Source organism: Coregonus lavaretus (genome assembly GCF_964263955.1).
Source record: "Coregonus lavaretus genome assembly, chromosome: 14".
Lineage (NCBI taxonomy): Eukaryota > Metazoa > Chordata > Actinopteri > Salmoniformes > Salmonidae > Coregonus > Coregonus lavaretus.
In genome coordinates this window covers 17,219,256-17,241,381 of record NC_140001.1, presented here as the reverse complement: position 1 = coordinate 17,241,381, position 22,126 = coordinate 17,219,256, and the positions used below count along the sequence as shown (strand labels likewise).

Sequence of the window (22,126 nt, the reverse complement as noted above, 5' to 3'; positions counted from 1 at the left end):
TTATCAAGTAGAACAGGAAACCAGAAGGCTCTGGACCTCGTAGGTTAAGAGTTGAATAACCCGGGCCTAGATAAACCATATTGTGATGTCTTATCTGTTCCTTTCACTCCTAAAGCTTCTGCAGATGATGGAGACCACCAACCCTTTCTCTGTCACAGTTTTCAATGACATGCTCTACTGGTCAGACACCAAGAGGAGAACTATTCAAAGGGCTCATAAAATCACTGGAAAGAACCGCCAAGTTCTACTCAAACGACCTGGACAACCTTTTGGACTGAAAGCAAGTATATTTTCCCCCAATTTAAATGCATATTAATGCATCCATTTGGTTAATTTCACCTAAATAAGATTGCATAATTTCATGGGTTTGCTGTAATTGCACAAGGAATCTTCTTGTTCCTTTTTTGAGGATGTAAGCTTAATGATTTGGTTGTCTATCTGGGATGCAGATCATTCATCCACTTCTGCAGACAAACACTGAGCGTCCCTGTGAGAAACTTCGTTGCTCTCACCTGTGTGTGTTGGCCCCTGGCCCCAAAGGGGTCTGCAAGTGTCCCTCTGGTCTGCTCCTAGCCGAGGATGCCCTCACCTGCTCAAACCTGGTCAACTCTGCCTTCCTCTTGGTGCTGTCTCCAACTGTTGTCACACAGGTAGGACTCTGGCCACTGCAGGTTTACCCATTTCACTTCACTTGGTACTGCACTATATTCAATGCCACTAGGTACATGTTGCGTGAGTTAATCAAAAGTCTGTCCTCTCAAATGTCATTTTATTTGAATTGATTTCTATTTCAGTATACATGGCAGCTAAAAGCTGAAATGCTTTTAGGAATGCTTGGGTACCTTCACAAAAGCTGTCATAATAACCTGGGCTTTGAAAGGCTGTAGAAGCCCCGTTGACTTTCCTTGACGTTTGTGTGCAATTATTCAGGAATAAACACAAAGCTTCTCCACCATGTAATTTCACATTTATTTTGTCTAGATCTACCTGCAGACCATGCACAGTGCTGTGGGTCTGAAGAGCTGGCCAGAGCACCTTGCCCTACCTCTCCCCAACGTCAACGAGGCAGCGACGTTGGATTACACCCTGCGAGACCAGACTCTGTACTTGGCTGACTCCGGCCAATCGTCTGTAGGCCTCTTCAAGCTGAAGGAGACCGGCTTGGTGCCTCGTGGCCAGTTCCTGCAACTAAAAGGGGACACCGTCACAGCCCTAGCTCTAGACTGGATAACCCTCAGCATATACTGGAGTAGCACCAAGCAGCCGCGGCTGCAGGTCACCTCTTCCAGTGGGGAGCACACTGCTGTGTTAATTCAGGATATTGGAAGTCTGGAGTCCATAGCTCTTCACCCACTCAGTGGAAGACTCTGTTTTGCCAACTTGGCCAAGCAGGGGCAAGGTGCACAGGTGGAGTGTGCTCACATGGATGGGGTGAAGCGAGCTCAGGTGTGGAAGGATGCTCTTCAGCCCACCTCCCTGACTTTCTCCAACAAGGGCGACGAGATCTACTGGGCTGACATTGGTGAGAAACTCATTGTTTATACAGTACAAACCTTTTTTATATCTATAGACGTGGTGGTGAGGTAATACTTTATTTTAAATGTTTATCAACAAGTCTGTTATGTTCCAGGTGATGGGGTGATCGGCTCAGTCAGAGTTGATGGTACTGGATACAAGGAGTTTAAGACTGGGGATGGCCTGACTGCATTTGCTCTCAGCAATGGCATGCTCCTCTGGGTGACAGACAGTGGTAACGTGGATTATTATTTCTAAACAGCTGCCTTCACTAGAATTTAGTGCCATGTTATGTCTTACTGTGGTTAGATGGCTCTGTTTAGTCATTAACCAAAGAACTAACAAGGATAATGTTGATCTTGAACCCAAAGTCCTTTCACCATAACTTTGGATTATCATGGATGGTGATTTGATAATGTACGTGTTCCTATCAAATGTTTCAGACACAACCAAAGTTTGGTATAGAGATGATCCACTGACCAAGAAGCTTTGGTTTGAGGTAAACACTGAAATTGTCAGTTTGAAGGCATACAGCAAGTCCAGCCAGATGGGTAAGAAGGACACATTTGCACACCCACCCACTACTCTATCATTTACTGAGATATGACTTTTCAACCTTTACTCTTCCTCATCCATTTCCAGGCTCCAACTTCTGCTCAGATGGGAATGGAGACTGCAGTCACTTGTGTCTGGCTCTTCCTGGTGGTAGGACCTGTAGGTGTGCCCATGACTATTGGCCAGTCAATGCCACACACTGCGCCCCAGACCAGCACTGCCCAGCTGGAAGCAGACCCTGTCTGGACGGGCACACATGCTTCCCCCTGGAGAAGTTCTGTGACGGACATCCCGACTGCCCTGACACCTCGGATGAGAACTGCGAGTCCTCTTTCCATTATCAATGCCTGGAATTAACAATGTTTCAATCTTCCCTTTCCCATTGTTATGAGCTGAAGAAAAGATGATCAAAGTTCAATTACAAAGATTTTTAGATATAACTCTGCATTCCCCAATCCTGGTCTTGGGGACCACACCTGAAGTGTTTACTCAGCATTATTTAAATCTGGTGTGTAGCGCTAAGGCAAAAACAAATGTGCACCTCTTGGGAATCGCTGTCATAATATAACCTAATTTGAATACAAAACTGTTCTGATATTCTCCATTGTGTCTCAGGTGTCTATCTCAAAGGGAAGTCTGACGTCAAGGCCAAAGGCCCAACCCAGCCTCACAGTCCCAGCTTTCCTATATCTGCAGATCCTGGCTCCACCACCACCTCTCTGGACAACAGTTGGCTGGTGAGAAACCTGGATGCCCAGCAGTGTAGTGAAAAGCGCTGTAATGGGAATGGGGAGTGTGTGGAGACAAATGGGGGCACCTCCTGTGCCTGTGGTCTAGGCTACAGTGGAGACTCCTGCCAAGACCATCTCACCAAGACTACGCAAGGCCCACTCATCTATGGGGCCATTGGTCTCTGTGCTGGGGTTGTCGTTATCAGTGTCCTCGCTGCCGTTGTCAAGAAGAGGAAGATGGCAAACACAAGGTACACCATACCAAACTGCTTGACACTGTAGGTCTTCCCCCTTAATGTTTCCACAATTCAGTTGAATTTATCAATCTATTAGATTTCTTCTCGTGCTGTTTTAGAATCCTTTCTGAAGTGTAGCCAGTGTTTGTCAAGATGGATTGAGATTAAATTCACCTTTTCCATTCCCAGGAGGGCCAACCCTGTGGCAAAGCAGACTAGTATGACTGACCTGGAGAAAGGTGAAGAGGCTCCCTCTACACAACCTTCACCCAACAGCAACTTTGCAGAGGTACAGTAGGCTGTTATACTGTATTATTTTGTTAAAGCAGTTGTTGAGAATGTCATACAAGTTGGATGTTTTGCTTCATAGTTTTGTTTTTTATTTCACAGGAAGTGGTGTCGTCTGTGGATTAACTAATTTATCAGCAGCCTCTTATTTCTATTCAATAAAATGTTTATTTTGCTACAGTTTTTTGTTTCTTTATCTACACAATCACAATTCAAATAATTTTGGTCAATGGTGATTTTAAGAGTTTAATGGGTGTTATGGGAGAACTGAGGATGGATCAACATTGTAGTTACTCCACAATACTAACCTAATTCACAGCGTCAAGGAAGCATATACAGAATAAAAAAATTCCAAAACATGCATCCTGTTTGCAAGAAGGCCCTAAAGTAATACTGCCAAAAATGTGTTATTTTTTGGGCAAATACAACATATTACTAAGTACCACTCTCCATATTTTCAAGCATAGTGGTGACTGCATCGTGGGTATGACTGGGGAGTTTTTCAGGCTGAAAAATAAACTGAATGGAGCTAAGCGCAGGCAAAATCCTGGAGGAAAACCTGGTCTGCTTTCCACCAGACACTGGGAGATGAATTCACCTTCCAGGAGGATGATGACCTTAAACACAAGGCCAAAACACGAGTTGCTTACCAAGAAGACTGAATGTTCCTGAGTGGCAGTTTTAACTTAAATCTACGTGAACATCTATGGCAAGACCTGAAAATGGTTGTCTTGCAATGATCAACAACCAATTTGACAGCGCTTGAAGGATTTGTAAAGAATAATGGGCAAATGTTGCACAATCCAGGTGTGGAAAGCTCTTCGACTTACCCAGAAAGATTCACAGCTGTAATCACTGCCAAAGGTGCTTCTACAAAGTATTGACTCGGTGTGAATACTATGTAAATTTGATCTATTACATTTTCAATACAATTGCTAACATTTCTAAAAACATGTTGTGGCGATTCTTACACAGGGTAAGTCAATCTTAAATGAATCATTGTCAGCGCGCTGGAGAGGTTCCAACAAACTTGATGCACCATTGTGAAAGTCTGTCAGGAGCTGTAACTGGGCAGTCCCGTTAAGTTCCCTTATACTGCAGACACATATTTGCATGATGTAGTTTATTCATAATTCATTGTTTGCTTCATGTGACCGACCAATACTGGGTCACACATGTGATCGACCAATACCTCACGAGGCTTCTTCTCTAAGATGAGACCTTGAAACTGATCTTTCGTTCTCAAAACAAGGGTCTGGGCATACTGCCAAATTGCAGATACAAATAGTGAGGGTTCAATCAGTCACTTGCATGAACGCAAAACTTATTAGAAAAGCACAACCATAGAACACAGAAATTGGTAAACAGAAAAGCACCAATTTTCCATCACAATGTTTTCACTTTGTCATCAGGTATTGTGTGTAGATGGGTGAGAATCTATTTTATCAATTTTGAATTTGGGCTGTAACGCAACAAAGTGTGGAATAAGTCAAGAGGTATGAATACTTTCTGAAGGCACAAATAATTATTTTTGCGTCATACCCGTGGTATATTGTCTGACATACACACTGCTGAAATGCTGGACCCAAACTACTTGGTTTATAATGACAATGTTATTTTGCACAGTATTGGCTTTACTCTTAATTAAAGACTTATGATTCTGAAATTAATTAATTTAATATGTAGCCTTGAGCTACATGGTCGCCTGGTGAATCACTGGTTTTGTCAAAGCATGTTGCATTACGTGAGAGGGAATGTGTTTTGACAGTCTTGTTTTCTATTTAATGTGCCAATAGAGATGCGTCAGTTATTACTGTTACTCATTACTCATCTACTCTCTGGATTTGGTAACCACATTTTGATATTGAACATAACCTGTGGTGAAATAAGATTATCTACAGTTTCCAAGGAAAGTATTCAGACCCCTTGACTATTTCCACATTTTGTAACATTTATAGCCTTATTCTAAAATTGATTAAATAAAAAATGTCCTCATCAATCTACACACAATACCCCATAATGACAAAGCAAAAACAGGTTTTTAGAAAATGTATTTAAAATAAAAAACATACCTTATTTACATACACTACCGGTCAAATTTTAGAACACCTACTCATTCAAGGGTTTTTCTTTTTTAAAACTATTTTCTACATTGTTGAATAATAGTGAAGACAAAACTATGAAATAACACATGGAATCATGTAGTAACCAAAAAAGTGTTAAACAAATCAATATATTTTATATTTGAGATTCTTCAAATAGCCACCCTTTGCCTTGACAGCTTTGCACACTCTCGGCATTCTCTCAACCAGCTTCACCTGGAATGCTTTTCCAACAGTCTTGAAGGAGTTCCCACATATGCTGAGCGCTTGTTGGCTGCTTTTCCTTCACTCTGCGGTCCGATTCATCCCAAACCATCTCAATTTGGTTGAGGTCGGGGGATTGTGGAGGCCAGGTAATCACTCCCACCTTTTACATCGAGGACCCTCCATTGCCATCTCGCCGCATCCACAAACCTGTCCCTCGCCGTGAATTTGTTACAGTGCAGTGGGAAAGTATTCAGAGCCCTTAACTTTATCCACATTTTGTTATGTTAGCCTTATTCTAAAATTGATTAAATTGTTACCCCCCCCTCCCCCAATCTACATACAATACCCAACAATGACAAAGCAAAAACCAGGTTTTTAGACATTTTTGGAAATGTACTAAAAATAAAAAACCTAATTTACACAAGTATTCAGAAACTTCACTTTGTTAAAGCACATTTGGCAGCGACTACAGCCTCGAGTCTTCTTGGGTATGACGCTACAAGCTTGGCACACCTATATTTGGGGAGTTTCTCCCATTCTTCTCTGCAGATCTGCTCAAGCTCTGTCAGGTTGGATGGGGAGCGTCGCTGCACAGCTATTTTCAGGTCTCTCCAGAGATGTTCGATTGGGTTCAAGTCCGGGCTCTGGCTGGGCCACTCAAGGACATTCAGAGACTTGTCCCGAAGCCATTACTGCGTTGTCTTGGCTGTGTGCTTAGGGTCGTTGTCCTGTTGGAAGGTGAACCTTCGCCCCAGTCTGAGGTCCTGAGCAGGTTTTCATCAAGGATCTCTCTGTACTTTGCTCCGTTCATCTTTCCCTCGATCCTGATTAGTCTCCCAGTCCCTGCCGCTGAAAAACATCCCCACAGCATGATGCTGCCACCATCATGCTTCACCGTAGGGATGGTGCCAGGTTTTCTCCAGACGTGACGCTTGGCATTCAGCCCAAAGAGTTCAATCTTGGTTTCATCAGACCAGAGAATCTAGTTTCTCATGGTCTGAGTCCTTTAGGTGCCTTTTGGCAAACTCCAAACGGGCTGTCATGTGTCTTTTACTGAGGAGTGGCTTCCGTCTGGCCACTCTACCATAAAGGCCTGATTGGTGGAGTGCTGCAGAGATCAATGTCCTTCTGGAAGGTTCTCCCATCTCCACAGAGGAACTCTGGAGGTCTGTCAGAGTGACCATCGGGTTCTTGGTTACCTCCTTGACCAAGGCCCTTCTCCCCCGATTGCTCAGTTTGGCCGGGTGGCCAGCTCTAGGAAGAGTCTTGGTGGTTGCAAACTTCTTCCATTTAAGAATGATGGAGGCCACTGTGTTCTTGGTGACCTTCAATGCTGCAGACATGTTTTGGTACTCTTCTCCAGATCTGTGCCTTGACACAATCCTGTCTCTGAGCTCTACGGACAATTCCTTCGACCTCATGGCTTGGTTTTTTGCTGACATGCACCGTCAACTATGTGACCTTTATATAGACAAGGCGTGTGTCTTCCCAAATCATGTCCAATCAACTGAATTTACCACAGGTGGACTCCAATCAAGTTGTAGAAACATCTCAAGGATGATCGATGGAAACAGGATGCACCTGAGCTCAATTTTGAGTCTCGTAGCAAAGGGTCTGAATAAGGTATTTCTGTTTTTTATTTTTAATAAATTTGCAACAATTTCTAAAAACCTGTTTTCACTTTGTTATTATGGGGTATTGTGTGTAGATTGATCAGGAAAAAATAATAATTTAATCAATTTTAGAATTAAGGCTGTAACAAAATGTGGAAAAAGGGAAGGGGTCTGAATACTTTCCGAATGCACTATGTTTTAACCTGCTCGCTCTCTGACTAATACTCGTATACTAAGGAACTGAACATAAAGAAAAAAGGTGTAGTTGGAATAGGATAACTACCATCCATATATTTTATGATCAAATTACCATGTACTCGCATTATGCTGCAATGTGATTGCAGCTTCTCTGCTTCAAGCAATCTGCAGTCTGTTTGTTTTTTCCCTCCAAAGAAATAAGGATGTTCTTTCGGTTTGCTGGTTTCCTATGATTAAATAAAAAACATTCTTCCTGTGATGACTAGACAGTTTTTCATTGTTAACACTGAAACCACAAAAACATGTTTACCAAGCTTAGAGTTTTGTCTTCACATACCATTGGTTCATTTGTTCTCTAATTATTCAGTAAAGATAAACATCTGAATCAGTTTGCTGCTACTCTCTAATTGAACGTTTTTTGGGGGTTGAATTTGAAAGGTATTGCCATGGAAATGAGTCAAATGAATTATCATGGCGTGAGACTTGGTTGATCGCACCCACTTTAGCTTGTCTTGCATATAAACATGCCCCATCCAAAAACATCTGTTCATAATGTCCTATTTTATTCTAGTCTTATCTGCACAGGATATGCAGTAGGAACATCAGCTTTCAATTTGTATTCATTTGGGCTGTAAACTCCTTTTTATGCTAAAGAGGACAGGATACTCAAACTAATCAAGGTAATGATTAGTGTAACAGTTTTACTACTTGTCTTTGACCATAGTAGTGTTGAGGGTCCAACTGAAAATGTACTACGTTTTTCAGAAATTAAGGAAAATAAAGTGGAGATTCTAAGGACCACCCTTTGTGCTTTCTTTATGGGGACAGTAACATCTTCCAAACCAGTGAGCATCTCCATTTATACAATACTTGTATCATTGTCTTATAAATCTATTGCACCATACTGTCCAAGATTACAAAGTGAATAGACAGTGTAAAAGGTCTGCTGTGTTTCTGTCTCTACACTAAAATGTTATTTATATTTGTGAAAACAGGTCAGTCTGCATGAATTCTATCTTAGAACTAAGACGCCTGGAATCCTCTGAGTCCAATGAGTCTTCCTCAGAGGTAATTGGTCCACCACAGACAACCCTTCAGCCAACAGTCGCTGACGCTGAGACCGTAATACCAGACGCCCGGAAGGAGACAGACCCACCAGACAGTTTTAACCTGAACGCAGCCTCACAATCCTTCACAAACCTCCCTTCAAACTGACAACTCATCAGCGGATTCACTAAACTGTCCAGAAAAGGAGTCTTCTTCACAACAACCAGTCATCATCGCAGTGACTGATTCTCCCTGTCTGACTTCTGATGGTGGCACAACAGCTCTGCCATCAGTCACTGACATAATCACGTTCCAAGAATTCCATGTGGGAACAACTCCTCCCCCAGCTCCACACATCATTGGTCCAACTCCTCCCCAGCCCCACATTTCATTGGGCCAACTCCTCACCCAGCCCCACACATCATTGGGCCAACTCCAACCCCAGTCTCTTCAGTACTAACTTGGGCAGCCAGTTCCATTGGGAACCACTGATGGCGTCACATCTGCGGTGCCAGTTTGCTTTACTGTATACATAACCAGCCCTCAGCCAGTTCCTGCCATTTAAAGCTTATACAAAAGCAGGCAAGAATTCTATTTTTATGTTGATATTTCCAGTCTGTACATGTGTATAATTTGATGGGCTTTCTATACATTTCACAGAATGTCCATTGCATTTGTTTTTATAAAGAACACTTTACCACCACTATTCACTATTTATTTTTGGGATAACTGACACAAATCTGAAATTACATTCAACACCATCATGGTATTTATTATTAGTTACGTTAAATATCACTGAATCCCAACACCTGCATCAATGAATGACACCAAAGGCAATACAGATGCAATATTTTCATACTCCACTTTTCTCCTTTGTTTGAGCAACAGTACCAACAATGAGTTAAGCATGGAGTGAGATATAGTTGCCATCAGCCATTGTCTAACTGCAGTATTTATTCAATAATTTACATACATGTGTTATTCATGATAATCCACAGGACTATGTAAAATGTTTATTCAACTCATACATGGAATTAACCAGATTTGATGTTACACAGTATATAAAATACCTGAGTTTTACAAACATTACCATTGTAAAATGTCAGTCTAAAGCAATTAGTTAGGCTTTTAGACACGCAAAGCCGCTCAAACATTGCCAAACTCCTCACAAAACATATATAAAAAAGAATATCCCCACACCACAAAAAAATAAAAATACATTTTGTGAAAGCATTATTATTGACATATGAATCCATTCCAACTTGGGACAAAAATGGGAAATAAATTATGTGTGGCTGACTTTATAGGCATCTGATTTTCACATTAAAGACATGCTCCAGTACTTTGGCGACTAAGAAAGTATTTTTTAAACCTCAATGCATAATCTATGAGCAGAATTACTGTCTTACCTCAATCAGCCACAAAATCCCTAGTTTGAAAGCGACTGTTTTCTTGAAGCTGTGCCGCTCCATTTTCCCTACATTTCCCCCCACGTGGTCCAACCCCCTAGCAATTTGAGTTCTAGTCAACGAGCTTCAGCCCCTCATATTTGAGTGACAGCTAGCAAGAGGTCTGCCCAGCATTATCCAATGAGGTTACAAGGCGGGCCCAATGGCTCAGCGGACACAGTAGAGAGCAATGATGTGGTGCACATATCTGCACATATGAGACGCAGTACGCAATTTTCGGGGACCACTTTTGGCTAGCGAGTTCTACTTTCAGAACTACTGCCTAAAAAGTATACAAAAGTACCGGAGAATCTCTAAGAAAATGAATTCGTCATTCACAATTCTCTTCTGCTGGCTTTTTATCTGAGAAACAAATTGTTCAATAGCAATGCCTTTTTAATGGGTTTGTAATAACAGAAATTCAATCCCAAAACTGCTGTACAACACACTAGACTGTGGATCAAAGTTCGGGGCCCCAAGGACCTGGAACCCAGGCATGACTAACTGTACTCTTGGCAGAGCAATGTTGGGAAAGAGGTGGATAGTATAGTTAAGTCTGTGTAGACTGGGGGAGTAGGGTGAAGCATAAAGATAACTATGGGGTGGACTCCTAATGTTCTCTCCATAGAATTATAGGTATTCTAATTCTATGGTTCTGGCACTGGGGACTGGGGCTGCTGCTCTGGCTCTTGCTGTGGCTCCTGGGGCTGTGGCTCCTTGGGCTGTTGTATCAGTCCCCCATCCTGTGCTGTGTTGTAGAACCCACAGCCACTGCACTTCCTTCCCAGAGCATGAAAAGGCACTGTACAGTCAGGGAAAAGGAGAAAGGAAAGGCCGAGCAAACCATGTCATGAGGCAGAAGTAGTGCTCAATACTGAAACTTCAAAAGGAAGTTTAAATATCCCTCATATCTGAATATACAAGCCTGAAGTGACTCACATAAAATAAACCAATGTAAATCTACACCAGATCAGTGTAGTCACAGTATCCCAGAACACAAGCATTGAGGTCAGCATGTTTTTTTTTTGCTTTAAAGTTCCATTTCACATTCAAAGTGAATACATGTGTCATATTATGACATACCTTCTCAGTGGCATCCTAGTATTCAGTGGGCATGGGTGACTGAGCCATCTCTTTGTCCATCTCCTCCCCGTAGTCCTCCATATTCCAGGCCGAGTGCATACAGAGTGGGCAGCGATACGCACTGAAGAGGAAATATATAGAGGCAATATTCCTAGTCACACAGATCATCACTGCTTATATGAAAGTCATGCAAATGATATGATTGATAAGTTATTGAAAGTAATTAGGATCAATATATGATTAGTAGCACAATATTTGAAAAGGAATAGGGGTATTACCCAATTTGAACCATGTCATCAAAGCAAGTTCTGAAAAACAAAAGAAAACCAGTGAACATTCTAAAAATAATTCCATAGACCAGAAGACAAGAGTAAGTAAGACTCCACTAATGCACCTGCTGTATCAGCCATCAGATTAACAGTGGCATCAATGCAACTTTTTTTTTATAGGTCATATAGGCTAATGACAATGGTTTTGAGAGTATTATGAAGAAAATGTCATACTTGTGTAGAAGATGGCCACACGGAAGAACGTGAGGTCCTATTCTGGATGTGTGCATATCCTTAGTTAGAGAGAAGACAAAACATTATGTATGTATCGATTATAAACTGTATGAGGAAAAGTACTTATGACATTTTCATATACAGGTTGTGAATTTCTATAAAACAATATTGTACACTGAGTATACCAAACATTAGGAACACCTTCCTAATATTGAGTTGCGGGGCATGGACTTTCCAAGGTGTCGAAAGCGTTCCACAGGGATGCTGGCCCATGTTGACTCCAATGGTTCCCACAGCTGTGGCAAGTTGGCTGGATGTCCTTTGGGTGGTGGACCATTCTTGATACACTGAAAACTGTTGAGCGTGAAAAATCCTGCAGCGTTGCAGTGGACTTAACAAGTGAAATCAATAAGGGATCATAGCTTTCACCTGGATTCACCTGGTCAGTCCATGTCATGGAAAAAGCAGGTGTCCTTCATGTTTTGTACACTCAAGTGTATAATAAACAACATAATAAAGTGAAATGCACAGCAATCATCTAACTTATCTTACTATTCATTATCTTACCTCCATACACACTGGGCAGTTCTGTCTTGAAACATTTTCAACACACTGAAACCAAACAAACAGTCTAGTACAGATAAATCAAGTGAATGACAAGAGCCATGGCATTAGCAGTATTGTATTGGGGCAATTCCACATTAACGTAATTAAGCTGAAATCTCAGAATTTTCACATTAATATATATGCCAAACAAAAACCATTGATTTTAGAGTTGTACGGTTTGCTAAACTTTGAAATCAAGAGTTTTTGTTTGGTATATATTTGAAAGTGAAAAATCTGATCTCAACGTAATTCCTTTACCATGGAATTGCCCATTGACAATTTACAGACCAGCGACAGATATAATAAGGGTCATAGTGGAGGTTGACAATCACCTTGTGATTTCCTCGTAGATCACTGGCTAAACAGAGATTGCACTTCTCACAGTGGAAGTATTTCTCCCTTGGTCCAATCCTGCAGGAGTACATAACATGACCGTCCATATTTGATATGCTATTCAAGTGTTAAGACACCAATATATGCAAATCAAATGAAAATCTAAAATATGCTGGCGGTCTGAAGCTGGTCAGATATATCAGCTGATGAACTTGGGTGAACTATATATGGGCATTTATATGCCAAACAGGGCAGAGTTACTCACCTGCATATTCCACAGGGCTGACAGTGATACTGCTTTTTGTCTTGGACCTGGACATGTACTGGCTTAAGCAGGGGGACATGTCTGGCACTGCAGGATTTGAGTCCCTGGCGGCGTAGTGTGTTACTGATGGTAGGCTTTGTTACTTTGGTCCCAGCTCTCTGCAGGTCATTCACTAGGTCCCCCCGTGTGGTTCTGGGATTTTTGCTCACCGTTCTTGTGATCATTTTGACCCCACGGGGTGGGATCTTGCGTGGAGCCCCAGATCGAGGGAGATTATCAGTGGTCTTGTATGTCTTCCATTTCCTAATAATTGCTCCCACAGTTGCTTTCTTCAAACCAAGCTGCTTACCTATTGCAGATTCAGTCTTCCCAGCCTGGTGCAGGTCTACAATTTGGTTTCTGGTGTCCTTTGACAGCTCTTTGGTCTTGGCCATAGTGGAGTTTGGAGTGTGACTGTTTGAGGTTGTGGACAGGTGTCTTTTATACTGATAACAAGTTCAAACAGGTGCCATTAATACAGGTAACGAGTGGAGGACAGAGAAGCCTCTTAAATAAGAAGTTACAGGTCTGTGAGAGCCAGAAATCTTGCTTGTTTGTAGGTGACCAAATACTTATTTTCCACCATAATTTGCAAATCAATTCATTAAAAATCCTACAATGTGATTTTCTGGAAAAAAATGTCTCAATTTGTCTGTCATAGTTGACGTGTACCTATGATGAAAATTACAGGCCTCTCTCATCTTTTTAAGTGGGAGAACTTGCACAATTGGTGGCTGACTAAATACTTTTTTCCCCCACTGTATATATATATATATATATATATATATATATATATATATATATATATATATATATATATATATATATTATTTTTGTTCTTGTTTAAAAAAAAAACACTATTTCAGCTTTTATTTTATGCACTTTGATATTATTCTTGTATAATCAAAAGCGCTTTACATATGTAATAAATTATTACATTCATTTGACTGACAGTTGTTGGCGATCATGGTACTTGGTAGTCCCAACCCCTTGACAGTAACCTCAGGGTTGCCTCCCTCCCTTCATGATGATAGATGATAACCATACAATTACAAATAATTATACTTCTATGATGTAGCTAAACATTCTGCTCATGTTCATACATTAATCTACAGTAGCTGACAAACCATTTATGACGGTGACAAGCCGATCGATAGCTAGCTACTCAGATAGTAGCTAGCATGGCTAGTTAGTTATATAGGAATGACACCAAGCAAACTAATGTTACATTAATGTAAAAACAATATTTACAACTATAGATGTCCTGATTCATGACCTGACATTTTAATCACCCGTTCAGACAGCTAGCAATCTAGCCAGCAACCTAACGCACTAGCTAGATTGCTACAGTAGCTAGCTAGGTTTATAGGTCTGTTATGACTGAGTAAAACACGTTAGCTATTATAAAGCAGGAAACATGAATAAGACAATCAATAACATACCTGTCTTAATATCTCGTAGAATTAACACTTGCAATTTCTCACTTTCAAAAAACAGCTAGTACGTAGTGATCATATCCAACTTGTCTTATGACCAGCTCCTGAACACATTACTGCCACCTAGTGCGCTGGAGGGGCGCTCATGGTGCAACTTTCTGCATCGCTGGCAGCAAACCGGATAATGGCTAGAAGGGATCCTGCTTTTGTGAAATTAACGTCAGATTTGAACACACCGACTGTGTTTTGCGCAAAATAGTATGCAGCATCATCTAGATATGTGTGCAACAAAAGTTCAACATTCACATTCTGCTACCATTTCCGTCAACCCGTTTACGCATACAGTTTGAGGCATACGTTCGATAAATCCAACATATGCACCACACAGAACGCACTGCAACTGCCTCTGCAACACAATGCTGCAAGGCAAACGCAGTGTTCCATTTGAAATAAATGTACTTCTGGTGTGCCAAAACGCAATGACACAGTCGGTGTATTTGAAGCGTTAGGGTTGGCTAAAATGCAAAACAAATATAAACTGTTTATGTTAATTTCACAAAATCCCTTCTAGCTATAACTCTGCAACCGCTCTTGCTGCAACCCTCATAAAAATTACTCGGTACAGGCAACCCAATTAGTCAGATTATCCTCCAACAAAATAACAATTTAACCCTTCTAACGTCTGATAGGCCAGCTGTTTTGTGTTATCAGAAAATCAATTTGCTTCAGAAAGTAGTGGTGTCATGCCACAAGGGAGCAGTGTTTACTTGGAATCATAGGCCTACAACATATATACAGGGGACATGAACAGTATAGTACAGTCGTGGTCAAAAGTTTTGAGAATGACACAAGTATTGGTCTTCACAAAGTTCGCTGCTTCAGTGATATGAGATATTTTTGTTAGATGTTACTATGGTATACTGAAGTATAATTACAAACATTCCATAAGTGTCAAAGGCTTTTATTGACAATTACATTTAGTTTATGCAGAGTCAATATTTGCAGTGTTGACCCTTCTTTTTCAAGACCTCTGCAATCCACCAGACAGTTTTAACCTGAACGCAGCCTCACAATCCTTCACAAACCTCCCTTCAAACTGACAACTCATCAGCGGATTCACTAAACTGTCCAGAAAAGGAGTCTTCTTCACAACAACCAGTCATCATCGCAGTGACTGATTCTCCCTGTCTGACTTCTGATGGTGGCACAACAGCTCTGCCATCAGTCACTGACATAATCACGTTCCAAGAATTCCATGTGGGAACAACTCCTCCCCCAGCTCCACACATCATTGGCCAACTCCTCCCCCAGCTCCACACATCATTGGCCAACTCCTCCCCAGCCCCACATTTCATTGGGTCAACTCCTCACCCAGCCCCACACATCATTGGGCCAACTCCAACCCCAGTCTCTTCAGTACTAACTCGGGCAGCCAGTTCCATTGGGAACCACTGATGGCGTCACATCTGCGGTGCCAGTTTGCTTTACTGTATACATAACCAGCCCTCAGCCAGTTCCTGCCATTTAAAGCTTATACAAAAGCAGGCAAGAATTCTATTTTCATGTTGATATTTCCAGTCTGTACATGTGTATAATTTGATGGGCTTTCTATACATTTCACAGAATGTCCATTGCATTTGTTTTTATAAAGAACACTTTACCACCACTATTCACTATTTATTTTTGGGATAACTGACACAAATCTGAAATTACATTCAACACCATCATGGTATTTATTATTAGTTACGTTAAATATCACTGAATCCCAACACCTGCATCAATGAATGACACCAAAGGCAATACAGATGCAATATTTTCATACTCCACTTTTCTCCTTTGTTTGAGCAACAGTACCAACAATGAGTTAAGCATGGAGTGAGATATAGTTGCCATCAGCCATTGTCTAACTGCAGTATTTATTCAATAATTTACATACATGTGTTATTCATGATAATCCACAGGACTATGTAAAATGTTTATTCAACTCATACATGGAATTAACCAGATTTGATGTTACACAGTATATAAAATACCTGAGTTTTACAAACATTACCATTGTAAAATGTCAGTCTAAAGCAATTAGTTAGGCTTTTAGACACGCAAAGCCGCTCAAACATTGCCAAACTCCTCACAAAACATATATAAAAAAGAATATCCCCACACCACAAAAAAAAAAAAATACATTTTGTGAAAGCATTATTATTGACATATGAATCCATTCCAACTTGGGACAAAAATGGGAAATAAATTATGTGTGGCTGACTTTATAGGCATCTGATTTTCACATTAAAGACATGCTCCAGTACTTTGGCGACTAAGAAAGTATTTTTTAAACCTCAATGCATAATCTATGAGCAGAATTACTGTCTTACCTCAATCAGCCACAAAATCCCTAGTTTGAAAGCGACTGTTTTCTTGAAGCTGTGCCGCTCCATTTTCCCTACATTTCCCCCCACGTGGTCCAACCCCCTAGCAATTTGAGTTCTAGTCAACGAGCTTCAGCCCCTCACATTTGAGTGACAGCTAGCAAGAGGTCTGCCCAGCATTATCCAATGAGGTTGCAAGGCGGGCCCAATGGCTCAGCGGACACAGTAGAGAGCAATGATGTGGTGCACATATCTGCACATATGAGACGCAGTACGCCATTTTCGGGGACCACTTTTGGCTAGCGAGTTCTACTTTCAGAACTACTGGCTAAAAAGTATACAGAAGTACCGGAGAATCTCTAAGAAAATGAATTCCTCATTCACAATTCTCTTCTGCTGGCTTTTTATCTGTGAAACAAATTGTTCAATAGCAATGCCTTTTTAATGGGTTTGTAATAACAGAAATTCAATCCCAAAACTGCTGTACAACACACTAGACTGTGGATCAAAGTTCGGGGCCCCAAGGACCTGGAACCCAGGCATGACTAACTGTACTCTTGGCAGAGCAATGTTGGGAAAGAGGTGGATAGTATAGTTAAGTCTGTGTAGACTGGGGGAGTAGGGTGAAGCATAAAGATAACTATGGGGTGGACTCCTAATGTTCTCTCCATAGAATTATAGGTATTCTAATTCTATGGTTCTGGCACTGGGGACTGGGGCTGCTGCTCTGGCTCTTGCTGTGGCTCCTGGGGCTGTGGCTCCTTGGGCTGTTGTATCAGTCCCCCATCCTGTGCTGTGTTGTAGAACCCACAGCCACTGCACTTCCTTCCCAGAGCATGAAAAGGCACTGTACAGTCAGGGAAAAGGAGAAAGGAAAGGCCGAGCAAACCATGTCATGAGGCAGAAGTAGTGCTCAATACTGAAACTTCAAAAGGAAGTTTAAATATCCCTCATATCTGAATATACAAGCCTGAAGTGACTCACATAAAATAAACCAATGTAAATCTACACCAGATCAGTGTAGTTACAATATCCCAGAACACAAGGGACCACAAGCATTGAGGTCAGCATGTTTTTTTTTTTGCTTTAAAGTTCCATTTCACATTCAAAGTGAATACATGTGTCATATTATGACATACCTTCTCAGTGGCATCCTAGTATTCAGTGGGCATGGGTGACTGAGCCATCTCTTTGTCCATCTCCTCCACGTAGTCCTCCATATTCCAGGCCGAGTGCATACAGAGTGGGCAGCGATACGCACTGAAGAGGAAATATATAGAGGCAATATTCCTAGTCACACAGATCATCACTGCTTATATGAAAGTCATGCAAATGATATGATTGATAAGTTATTGAAAGTAATTAGGATCAATATATGATTAGTAGCACAATATTTGAAAAGGAATAGGGGTATTACCCAATTTGAACCATGTCATCAAAGCAAGTTCTGAAAAACAAAAGAAAACCAGTGAACATTCAAAAAATCATTCCATAGACCAGAAGACAAGAGTAAGTAAGACTCCACTAATGCACCTGCTGTATCAGCCATCAGATTAACAGTGGCATCAATGCAACAATTTTTTTAGGTCATATAGGCTAATGACAATGGTTTTGAGAGTATTATGAAGAAAATGTCATACTTGTGTAGAAGATGGCCACACGGAAGAACGTGAGGTCCTATTCTGGATGTGTGCATGTCCTTAGTTAGAGAGAAGACAAAACATTATGTATGTATCGATTATAAACTGTATGAGGAAAAGTACTTATGACATTTTCATATACAGGTTCTGAATTTCTATAAAACAATATTGTACACTGAGTATACCAAACATTAGGAACACCTTCCTAATATTGAGTTGCGGGGCATGGACTTTCCAAGGTGTCGAAAGCGTTCCACAGGGATGCTGGCCCATGTTGACTCCAATGGTTCCCACAGCTGTGGCAAGTTGGCTGGATGTCCTTTGGGTGGTGGACCATTCTTGATACACTGAAAACTGTTGAGCGTGAAAAATCCTGCAGCGTTGCAGTGGATTTAACAAGTGAAATCAATAAGGGATCATAGCTTTCACCTGGATTCACCTGGTCAGTCCATGTCATGGAAAAAGCAGGTGTCCTTCATGTTTTGTACACTCAAGTGTATAATAAACAACATAATAAAGTGAAATGCACAGCAATCATCTACCTGATCTTACTATTCATTATCTTACCTCCATACACACTGGGCAGTTCTGTCTTGAAACATTTTCAACACACTGAAACCAAACAAACAGTCTAGTACAGATAAATCAAGTGAATGACAAGAGCCATGGCATTAGCAGTATTGTATTGGGGCAATTCCACATTAACGTAATTAAGCTGAAATCTCAGAAATTTCACATTAATATATATGCCAAACAAAAACCATTGATTTTACATTTTTTTACATTTTTAGTCATTTAGCAGACGCTCTTATCCAGAGCGACTTACAGGAGCAATTAGGGTTAAGTGCCTTGCTCAAGGGCACATCGACAGATTTTTCACCTAGTCGGCTCAGGGATTAGAACCAGCGACCTTTCGGTTACTGGCACAGCGCTCTTACCCACTAAGCTACCTGTACGGTTTGCTAAACTTTGAAATCAAGAGTTTTTGTTTGGTATATATTTGAAAGTGAAAAATCTGATCTCAACGTAATTCCATTACCATGGAATTGCCCATTGACAATTTACAGACCAGCGACAGATATAATAAGGGTCATAGTGGAGGTTGACAATCACCTTGTGATTTCCTCGTAGATCACTGGCTAAACAGAGATTGCACTTCTCACAGTGGAAGTATTTCTCCCTTGGTCCAATCCTGCAGGAGTACATAACATGACCGTCCATATTTGATATGCTATTCAAGTGTTAAGACACCAATATATGCAAATCAAATGAAAATCTAAAATATGCTGGCGGTCTGAAGCTGGTCAGATATATCAGCTGATGAACTTGGGTGAACTATATATGGGCATTTATATGCCAAACAGGGCAGAGTTACTCACCTGCATATTCCACAGGGCTGACAGTGATACTGCTTTTTGTCTTGGACCTGGACATGTACTGGCTTAAGCAGGGGGACACGTCTGGCACTGCAGGATTTGAGTCCCTGGCGGCGTAGTGTGTTACTGATAGTAGGCTTTGTTACTTTGGTCCCAGCTCTCTGCAGGTCATTCACTAGGTCCCCCCGTGTGGTTCTGGGATTTTTGCTCACCGTTCTTGTGATCATTTTGACCCCACGGGGTGGGATCTTGCGTGGAGCCCCAGATCGAGGGAGATTATCAGTGGTCTTGTATGTCTTCCATTTCCTAATAATTGCTCCCACAGTTGCTTTCTTCAAACCAAGCTGCTTACCTATTGCAGATTCAGTCTTCCCAGCCTGGTGCAGGTCTACAATTTGGTTTCTGGTGTCCTTTGACAGCTCTTTGGTCTTGGCCATAGTGGAGTTTGGAGTGTGACTGTTTGATGTTGTGGACAGGTGTCTTTTATACTGATAACAAGTTCAAACAGGTGCCATTAATACAGGTAACAAGTGGAGGACAGAGGAGTCTCTTAAAGAAGAAGTTACAGGTCTGTGAGAGCCAGAAATCTTGCTTGTTTGTAGGTGACCAAATACTTATTTTCCACCATAATTTGCAAATAAATTCATTAAAAATCCTACAATGTGATTTTCTGAAAAAAAATGTCTCAATTTGTCTGTCATAGTTGACGTGTACCTATGATGAAAATTACAGGCCTCTCTCATCTTTTTAAGTGGGAGAACTTGCACAATTGGTGGCTGACTAAATACTTTTTTCCCCCACTGTATATATATATATATATATATATATATATATATATATATATATATATATATATATATATATATATATATTTTTGTTCTTGTTTAAAAAAAAACTATTTTAGCTTTTATTTTATGCACTTTGATATTATTCTTGTATAATCAAAAGCGCTTTACATATGTAATAAATTATTACATTCATTTGACTGACAGTTGTTGGCGATCATGGTACTTGGTAGTCCCAACCCCTTGACAGTAACCTCAGGGTTGCCTCCCTCCCTTCATGATGATAGATGATAACCATACAATTACAAATAATTATACTTCTATGATGTAGCTAAACATTCTGCTCATGTTCATACATTAATTTACAGTAGCTGACAAACCATTTATGACGGTGACAAGCCGATCGATAGCTAGCTACTCAGATAGTAGCTAGCATGGCTAGTTAGTTATATAGGAATGACACCAAGCAAACTAATGTTACATTAATGTAAAAACAATATTTACAACTATAAATGTCCTGATTCATGACCTGACATTTTAATCACCCGTTCAGACAGCTAGCAGTCTAGCCAGCAACCTAACGCACTAGCTAGATTGCTACAGTAGCTAGCTAAATTTATAGGTCTGTTATGACTGAGTAAAACACGTTAGCTATTATAAAGCATGAAACATGAATAAGACAATCAATAACATACCTGTCTTAATATCTCGTAGAATTAACACTTTCAAAAAACAGCTAGTACGTAGTGATCATATCCAACTTGTCTTATGACCAGCTCCTGAACACATTACTGCCACCTAGTGCGCTGGAGGGGCGCTCATGGTGCAACTTTCTGCATCGCTGGCTGCAAACCGGATCATGGCTAGAAGGGATCCTGCTTTTGTGAAATTAACGTCAGATTTGAACACACCGACTGTGTTTTGCGCAAAATAGTATGCAGCATCATCTAGATATGTGTGCAACAAAAGTTCAATATTCACCTTCTGCTACCATTTCCGTCAACCCGTTTACGCATACAGTTTGAGGCATACGTTCGATAAATCCAACATATGCACCACACAGAACGCACTGCAACTGCCTCTGCAACACAATGCTGCAAGGCAAACGCAGCATTCCATTTGAAATAAATGTACTTCTGGTGTACCAAAACGCAATGACACAGTCAGTGTATTTGAAGCGTTAGGGTTGGCTAAAATGCAAAACAAATATAAACTGTTTATGTTAATTTCACAAAATCCCTTCTAGCTATAACTCTGCAACTGCTCTGGCTACAACCCTCATGAAAATTACTCAGTACAGGCAACCCAATTAGTCAGGTTTTCCTCCAACAAAATAACAATTTAACCCTTCTAACGTCTGATAGGCCAGCTGTTTTGTGGTATCAGAAAATCAATTTGCTTCAGAAAGTAGTGGTGTCATGCCACAAGGGAGCAGTGTTTACTTGGAATCATAGGCCTACAACATATATACAGGGGACATGAACAGTATAGTACAGTCGTGGTCAAAAGTTTTGAGAATGACACAAGTATTGGTCTTCACAAAGTTCGCTGCTTCAGTGTTATGAGATATTTCTGTCAGATGTTACTATGGTATACTGAAGTATAATTACAAGCATTCCATAAGTGTCAAAGGCTTTTATTGACAATTACATTTAGTTTATGCAGAGTCAATATTTGCAGTGTTGACCCTTCTTTTTCAAGACCTCTGCAAACCACCAGACAGTTTTAACCTGAACGCAGCCTCACAATCCTTC

The 22,126-nt window shown here is 40.8% G+C and overlaps 2 protein-coding genes across 4 annotated transcripts; both read right to left on the bottom strand.

The window, feature by feature from the left end:
- Positions 1–9,193: 9,193 nt before the first annotated feature.
- On the bottom strand, positions 9,194–14,326 carry LOC311141923 (uncharacterized protein). Of its 2 annotated transcripts, none has more exons than XM_084177432.1 (8): positions 14,212–14,326; positions 12,731–13,215; positions 12,465–12,543; positions 12,094–12,138; positions 11,527–11,585; positions 11,302–11,331; positions 11,024–11,144; positions 9,194–10,742 (listed from the first exon to the last, which is right to left on the bottom strand). In XM_084177432.1, the coding sequence occupies exons 2-7, from the start codon at positions 13,162–13,164 to the stop codon at positions 11,039–11,041; spliced, it is 753 nt and encodes a 250-aa protein (XP_084033558.1). In that variant the 5' UTR covers positions 13,165–13,215; positions 14,212–14,326; the 3' UTR covers positions 9,194–10,742; positions 11,024–11,038. The 2 variants fall into 2 exon arrangements, with proteins under 2 accessions (XP_084033558.1, XP_084033559.1); XM_084177433.1 differs by having other exon boundaries at positions 12,731–13,183.
- Positions 14,327–15,869: 1,543 nt separating this feature from the next.
- LOC311141950 (uncharacterized protein) lies at positions 15,870–21,154 on the bottom strand. 2 transcript variants are annotated; one of them, XM_084177471.1, is made up of 8 exons: positions 21,068–21,154; positions 19,591–20,075; positions 19,325–19,403; positions 18,779–18,823; positions 18,212–18,270; positions 17,989–18,018; positions 17,711–17,831; positions 15,870–17,418 (listed from the first exon to the last, which is right to left on the bottom strand). In XM_084177471.1, exons 2-7 carry the CDS (start codon positions 20,022–20,024, stop codon positions 17,726–17,728), a joined length of 753 nt encoding a protein of 250 aa, XP_084033597.1. In that variant the 5' UTR covers positions 20,025–20,075; positions 21,068–21,154; the 3' UTR covers positions 15,870–17,418; positions 17,711–17,725. The 2 variants fall into 2 exon arrangements, with proteins under 2 accessions (XP_084033597.1, XP_084033598.1); XM_084177472.1 differs by having other exon boundaries at positions 17,311–17,396.
- Positions 21,155–22,126: the final 972 nt, after the last annotated feature.